At 39.2% G+C, this 8456-nt stretch overlaps 1 protein-coding gene across 1 annotated transcript; it reads left to right on the top strand.

Moving 5' to 3' along the window:
- Positions 1-459: 459 nt before the first annotated feature.
- Positions 460-1599, top strand: LOC109213196. The gene has a single exon (XM_019376957.1). It carries the CDS (start codon positions 460-462, stop codon positions 1597-1599), a length of 1140 nt encoding a protein of 379 aa, XP_019232502.1.
- Positions 1600-8456: the final 6857 nt, after the last annotated feature.

Here is an 8456-nt window from a genome sequence, read left to right on the forward strand (position 1 = left end):
TGCAAGGGAAAGTGAAGCATTGCCAATGGCTTGTTCATCTGGAACTGGTTCTCCTTTACAAATCAAAGTAAATGTTCCATTGAAATCTCCCAATCAGGTGCTACATAACATTATAACTCATCAGGAGTTGCCACTAGATATTCAGAATGCCTTATTGGAGCAGCAAAATCAATTTGAGGAGGAAGGGGATGATGAGTCTACAGCTGAAAATTTCAAGGATGTTATGAGGGAAGGGGATGTATCTCCTACTGCAGCTACTAGAAGTGGGAGAAAAGGAAAGAAAAATCAACCCAAAGAACCATTGCAACCTACAAGAATACTGCCTAGAAGGGGAGCCTCTGGAGCTTCAAGATGATGATAAAAACACTTATTTGGAATATAAGGTCTGTTAAAACTCAACAGGCCTTTCAAAGAGTGATTAATATGCAGAAAGAACATGGTTTTTTCATTGTAGCAATAATGGAGCCCCTACAGAAGAAGAAGTTTATTGACAAATATAGAAGAAGGTTAGGAATGGAGGCAGCAATTTCTAATGTGAATGGGAAGATTTGGTTATTCTTTGATTCTGTGGTTGAATGGGACTTGTTGATTGACACTGAGCAACAAATGACAATCAGAGTATACCATCAAGACTTGGGTAAGTATATTATGATGACCTTTGTTTATGCTAAGTGTTGTGCATTAGAGAGGTTAGAACTGTGGGACAATCTCTATTATTTGGCTAGTGATATGAAATTGCCATGGCTTGTGGGGGGTGATTTCAATGTTGTCCTTGGAGAGGAAGAAAAGATAGGTGGTTTACCAGTGTATCCTCCTGAGTATGAAGATTTTGCATTTTGTGTGAATTCATGTGGCCTTTTTGATCTTGGCTATAAGGGCAGTCCTTTTACTTGGTGGAATGGTAGGCCAAATGAGGAGTGCATCTTTAAAAGATTGGATAGAATTCTTGTGAATATGCCTTTTCAAACATTGTTTCCAACAATAGAAGTGGAGCACCTTATTAGAACAGGATCTGATCATGACCCACTATTGATGAGCTGTGGAGAGGAAGCAATGAAGTTTGTAAAGCCATTCAAATTTCTGAACTTTTGGGCAAAACATGAATCATTTCTAGAGGTGGTGAAGCAGAATTGGATTGCTGACTTTATAGGGGATCCATTCCTGATGTTCAAGCAGAAGTTGAAGAGGGTTAAAATTGCTCTTTCAAAATGGAGCAAACTAACTTATGGTGATATTTTCAAGCAGCTTGCTATCAGGGAGGATGTGGTGAGGATTAAGGAGATGCTGTTTGAGGAAGATCCATCTACTGAGAATAGAATTGTACTTCAACAAGCTCAAGCTGAGTTGAAGAAGTACTTGAGCATAGAAGAACAGTATTGGAAGCAAAAGGTAGGTATGACTTGGTTTGAAGAAGGTGATAGAAACACAAGATTCTTCCATAATTGTGTTAATGGAAAGAAACAAAAGCTTCAATTGAAAAGGATTCAGAATAGTGATGGAGTATGGATTGAATCTCAAGAGAGCTTTCTGAGGCTGCAGTTGAGTTTTTTCAGAAACAATTCACTAAGGAAGGAGATCCTAATTATTTTGAGTTGCTGAATAATATACCATCAATGGTGTCAAGGGAGCAGAACTTGGAATTATGTAGATTGCCAACAAAGGAGGAGGTGAAGGTTGCTGTCTTTGCATTGAGTAGTGAAAGTGCAAGTGGTCCAGATGGTTTCTCTGGCTTGTTCTTTCAAGCATGCTGGGATATAGTAGGGGAAGATATCTACACATTGTTAGTGGTGTTCTTTGAAGGCAGTCATTTGCCTAAGTCTATAACACATACTAACCTTGTTTTGCTGCCTAAGAAACCACAAGTGCAAACATTTTCTGACCTTAGACCAATCAGTTCGAGTAATTTCATTAATAAGGTATTCTCAAGGGTGGTTCATGATAGACTTGAAAAGATACTCCCTTCTTTGATCTCAGCAAACCAATCTGGCTTTGTCAAAGGAAGGAGTATATTTGAGAACATTTTGTTGACTCACGAGATAGTCACTGATATAAGGTTGAGAGGTAAACCTGCCAATGTTGTGATAAAGTTAGATATGGCAAAGGCTTATGATAGGGTGTCCTGGAAATATTTGATGCATGTGTTGAGGAGAATGGGGTTCGCAGAATGCTTTCTCAATATGGTTTGGAACCTTATCTCTAACAATTGGTATTCAGTTATGGTTAATGGACAGGCTTCTGGATTTTTTCATTCAACTAGGGGTGTGAAACAAGGGGATCCTCTTTCACCAGCTTTATTCATTTTATTAGCAGAAGTGTTATCAAGATCACTGAATAGGTTATTTGAAGACAGGCAGTTTAGGGGTTTTGGAATGCCAAAGTGGTCTGATCCTTTGAATCACCTAGCATATGCAGATGATACTATTATATTTGCATCTGCTGACCCCTATTCTCTTCAGAAGATAGTAGATGTGTTGACTATGTATGAGCATACTTCAGGGCAGCTGATCAACAAGGCAAAGAGCTCCTACTATATGCACTCAAAGGTTGCTGGAAATTTGGTGGATGCAGTAGCTACCATCACTAGTTTTGCTAAAGGTAGCTTTCCATTTACCTACCTTGGATGTCCTATTTTTTATACAAGGAGAAGGAAACACTATTACAATGACTTGATTCAAAAGGTGAAGGCCAAGTTACACTCATGGAAAGGGAAATTGTTATCCTATGGAGGGAAGGCTACCTTGATCTCAAGTGTACTCCAAAGTATTCCTACACACATTTTGTCAGTCCTTGATCCACCTGACAATGTGCTGGAACATTTTCATAAGACATTTGCAAGATTTTTCTGGAGCAATAAGGAAGAAGGGAGGAGTAGGCATTGGACAAAGTGGCAAAATCTATGTCTTCCCAAAGAGGAGGGGGGAGTAGGTTTCAGATCTTTATTTGATGTCTCTAAGGCTTTGTTTGCAAAACTTTGGTGGAGATTTAGAACTTCTAAGTCCTTATGGTCCAACTTCATGTGGAACAAGTATTGCAAGAAAGAAATACCTACTGTGGTTCAGTTTAGGGAAGGATCTCATGTTTGGAAGAAAAAGCTAGAGGCAAGAGAAGAGGTGGAACATGAAATTCTATGGGAAATGAATAGGGGATCTACAAATGTATGGCATGAGAATTGGACTGGATTGGGAGAATTATATCATGTACTGCCTCAAGATTTTCCTATTAATGAAGATTTGCAAGAAGTTGCTGATTTGAGAACTGATGATCAATGGGATGATGCACTCTTTGATCAAACTTTCCCACAGGACATAGCTAATCATATTAGACAGGAGGTGCATTTTGTTAATGGTAATGATTTCTGGGACATTCCAAGGTGGATGCCTACACCTTCAGGTAAATTTACTGTGAGTAGTGCATGGAGAATATTGAGTCATAGAGAACAAATTAATCCTGAATTTGCAAAGCTGTGGACTAAAGGTTTACCTTTCAAAATCTCCTTCTTTTTGTGGAGAATTTGGAAAGGAAAGGTCCCTACAGATGATATATGTAGGAGCAACAAGGCAACTTAGGCTGCACAGTTTTGCAGAGTTTTGGAAGCAATTTTGGCAAGCAATAAGATCAAAAAATGAAGAGGTTGGAATGAACAAACAAGTGGAGGTTAACACCTTATCAACACTAGCAAGGTTCCAACCAATTGCAGACACAAAAGTGAAGCAACAGATGCATACTAGGGATAAACAAATGAGCATCATTATAAATGCATACAGCCTGCAGACAGCAAAATTCCTTTCAATCTCAAAGGAATTCAGCTGGATGATGCACATGTGGAAAAAAGCAATCAAGCATAAGAAGGGATACACATCACAACATACAGGGATTCAAGCACTCTTGAGGATTTTTTATCCTCATGCAAAGCAGAAATCAGAAAAAGAACAAAAAATACAACAAGATGAGGAGGGGAAGATCTTTATTCCCATAACAATCTGCAAAATCCACTGGTATTGGCAAGGAAGTTTGAGCAGCAATTCAGCAATTTCGACTGGAATATAAGCATGCAACACAAAGAAGGCAAAGCAGGGAAGGCAATTGAGCAGTAGCTACACTTATAGAGCTGGGCAATCTGCACTGTATCATCTTCGCACATGCAATAGGCAAGATCGAGCTGGAATATCTTCAGCTACAAAGCAATTACAAGCAACAACAGTAGGAAAACATGGTGCAACAATTGATGAATTAAACAAGAAATTTAGAGCAAGAGTGAGCTTCAGAGACGACATTTTGGAAAGCGTTATGAACTATGATAGATACAGGTGGGATCAAACGGATACAATGAGTGTTATGATAGGAATAAATATGCGAATGAAGGTTATAACTGGAGAGAACACGTGTACAAGGATAATCATTCAAGAAATTAGGCTAAATGTGCAACTTATGACGCTGGAGATTAACTGGACGGAATGTGGCTATATTTGTAAACAGATTGGAACGCTGAGATGGGCTGGAACAAAATGCAAATTGGGTATATTCTTTGGGCTACTGGATCTGGTTAGCAAGTGGAAATACATTGCATGGGCTAGTTTTTATTGTACAAATATTAGTAGTAATTTTGTAATATCAATTTTGAGTACACTACTCAATTTTGATAATAGGTTCTATATTTTTGTCAATTTTTATTTCTTCCTTTATGCTAGACCATTGAACAAATTGTTTTTGATTATTATTAATGTATATAAAAACTAGCCCTAGGCCATCGGCCTAGTGGATTTTGCAAAAAAAAAAACTCTAAACCCCTAAATTGACGCGTCCAAGCCTAGAGAGAGAAGCTCTGGCGAAATATTGGGCGACTAGAGAGAGAAAGTGCGCTGCCAGCTCTCATGGCCTCGCCGGCCGGCAGCCAGCCAGCAGCTGTGGCTGGGCTGCCTCCCCAACCACCCCCAACATAAACCAACCTTCGACAACAACTAATAACACGCCCCAACCAATGGATTATGCAAAATTGCTGAAGCCATGCACATTAAATGCTGCCATGCATGAACGTGCGACTGCTGTGGAACCAATTCCTCTTCGACATGCAACTGTAGTTAATGGGAAACCAATGGTGAAATTTACTGAATCAGAAGTGGAGAGAATGAATGTAATCGAGGGTCTTCAATATGCTGTGGTTGGAAAGTTTGCGTATGGGTGGCCAGATTTGAACGAGATTAGACGCATTGTTCCATCACAATGTGGAATAAAAGGGGAATACAATATTGGATTCTTAAGAGATAGGCATGTTCTTATACGCATGAAATTGTGGCAGGACTTTGTAGATTTTACTTCGAAGGGAGCACAATATGTCAAGGACAAGAATGGCCAGGAGTATCAAATTCGACCACTTATTTATGATGTGAAGTTTAAGGCAGGGGAGGAGACTCCAATGGCAATGGCATGGATATCCTTTCCAGGTTTGTTACCTACATATTTTGTAAAGGAATGCCTATTTTCACTTGCTTCAGCTGTTGGGAAGCCATTACACTTGGATATGGCTACAATTAATAAGACTAGGCCTAGTTGTGCTAGGGTCAAGGTCCTTGTTGATTTGTTAGCTGAACATCCTAAAAAGGTTAGAATGGATATTGCTAGTGAAACATCTGGGGAAATAAGGACTGAATGGGTCAATATAAAGTATGACATGCTTCCAAAATATTGCAAGGAATGTAAGTTACAAGGTCATGATTTATTTGAATGCTGGAGAGTTCATCCTGAGTTATCACCATATGATCAAGGCAAGAATAATGCAGATAATAGCAAGGAACAGAATAATGAGCAAACTAATCAACCTTTGATGATCTTGACAAGTGGGAAAGTGGTTGGAAATTTGAATCAAGGTGGTGAACAATGGAGGGAAGCAAGGGATAATAGAGTGAAGAATGGAGCAAAAAAGGCCATAACACAAGGTCCAATTGGCAATGAGATTGTTCCAGTAAATTAATCTAATGTGCAGCAGGTTAATGTTTCTAATGGGACAAAGCAAATTAATGATGCTATGGGGAAGGAAATTGTTCCAGTTGATACTAATATTCAGCAAGAAATAGGTAATTCAAGGAGAGAAATATTACCAGATGCTGCAGGTGCTAATCAGCAAATACAGACCACTAATAAATTTGCAGCTCTAGAGATTCAAGATGATGATGTTGAGGAAAATAATCAGATGGTGATTGTGGAAGAAACCAATGTATCAAGAAGTCCTAGAAAAGCTCATACTTCAAAGGGGAGATTGAATCCTAAAGCAGCAGGATTTAATCCTTTATCTACTGGAAGAGATGCATTGAAAAAGGAAAGGAGGCTAATGCTACTGGGAATATGAATGCAGGAACTGAAGGTGTCCAAAAAGAAACCACAGCAGCATGGGTGAATAGAGCTTTTGTGGGAAATATGGTTACAACAAATCAGTCATGTTAGGAGGTACCCTCACAGTCAGTTGAATTTGATGCAGCAGATGGGGTGACAAAAGAGGATACAAGACTACAGTTGAATGGGGCAAAGATATGGAGTTACCAAACAGAAGAAGCATCAGATGAAGGGGAATTACCAACAGGTGCCATGGGGGAAGAAGAGTCATCAAATGAGGAGAAGGATGAGGCAGAACAAAGTGTAAATGGCAAGAACAACAAGGAACAAGAGAATATAGGAGATAACTCAGGCAAAGCTAATGAATCTACAGCTGTGCAAGAGGATAGAACTGCTAATATATCTGAAGGTGAAGGTGTTCAAAACATTCCAATCAATAATCCAGATGGAGAGCTACCTCCAGCTGAACCTGATATAGATAAAGGGAGCAATCTCAGACAAACACATGAGACTACTGATGGGGCTATAATTCAGGAAGCAGGTGAGAAAAATAATGAGGTGCAGAATAGTGAAGGAATATTGATGGAAAATGCTGATGGTGTGGTTAAGAAGAGACAGACTCATGGGGAAACTAGTCTGATTCCTGTAGATGTTAATGGTGCAACACAACAAAAACAAGAGCTGCAACAAAATGTGACTGCTGAGGCCACTCACAATCAGATTGCAGATCCTTTGGAAAATAGAGGAGCAGGTGATATGGAGGGCAGAGGGAAAGATTTAGATGCAGAATCTACCTGCCAGAACTTTAAACAGGTTGCCAGGCAAGGTGATATGTCACCTAGATACATGGATAAAGGGAGATCAGCTGGAAGAGGAAAGAAGAAACAACAAAAAGATAACAATCAAAGTCTAGTTCCTGGGGTCCAAACAAGAAGGACCCTTTCTAAATCTCACAATTAATAATGAATACCATCATTTGGAATGTGAGGTCAGTGAAAACAATGCAGGCCTTTGAGAGACTTATCACCATGCAAAGACAACATCACTTTAAATTCATAGGACTTATGGAACCAAAGCAGAAGAGGAAGAAATTGGAGAGATATAGGAGGAGAATTGGTATGCTATAGGCTTTCTCAAATGTATCTAACAAAATATGGGTGTTTGTGGATGATGATCATGGGGTGGAAATTGTGTATGATCTGGAGCAGCAATTGACATTAAAGCTTACAAACCTGGACACTCAACTGTCATTCTTGGTCACTTTTGTATATGCAAAATGTGATTCCATTGAGCGTATAGAATTATGGTATAGTTTGTACAATTTAGCAAGTGATATGTCCTTACCGTGGCTTGTAGGGGGGGACTTTAATGTTATATGGGATGAAGAGGAGAAATTTGGAGGATTACCTGTATCTCTAAATGAGATCAATGATTTTAGACACTGCATTAACACATGTAATCTCAGTGACTTGGGCTTCAAAGGCAGTATATATACATGGTGGAATGGGAGGGGTGAAGCTGATTGCATTTTTAAAAGGCTGGACAGATGTTTGGGTAATTTTGAGCTGCAGCAACTATGGCCTAGCATAGAGGTAACTCATCTAGCCAAAACAGGATCTGATCACAGTCCAATGCTACTGAATTTTAATCCTAATGCTGCATCTATCACGAAAGCTTTCAAGTTTTTGAATTTCTGGTGTAAACACTCATTTTTCAAACAAGTAGTAAGGCAGAACTGGCAGGTAGATTTCACAGGTGATCCTTTCTTTTTGTTCAATCAAAAGCTGAAAAAATTAAAGAAAGCATTATCAGTGTGGAGTAGAACAACTTATGGTGACATCTTCCAAAAGATTGCAAGTCTTAAGGAAGTAGTACTGGTCCATGAAGCACAATTTGAGAGGGTTCCTACTTTTCGAAATAGAGAGAGGCTACAGAAGGTTCAAGCAGAACTAATCAGATATTTAGCTTTGGAGGAGGAATTTTGGAAATAAAAGTTTGGGATGTCTTGGTTCCAGGATGGAGATAGAAATACAAAGTTTTTCCATGCCCAAGTAAATGGAAGAAGAAGAAGACTACAGCTGAAAAGGGTGCAGGATCAAAATGGTAACTGACTAGAAGATAGCAATGAG

The sequence above is a fragment of the Nicotiana attenuata genome, unplaced genomic scaffold (genome assembly GCF_001879085.1).
Source record: "Nicotiana attenuata strain UT unplaced genomic scaffold, NIATTr2, whole genome shotgun sequence".
Classification (NCBI taxonomy): domain Eukaryota; kingdom Viridiplantae; phylum Streptophyta; class Magnoliopsida; order Solanales; family Solanaceae; genus Nicotiana; species Nicotiana attenuata.

Bases quoted from the DNA above. Each gene is read 5' to 3' on its own strand.
- LOC109213196 (XM_019376957.1), top strand. From the start codon at position 460: ATGGAGCCCCTACAGAAGAAGAAGTTTATTGACAAATATAGAAGAAGG.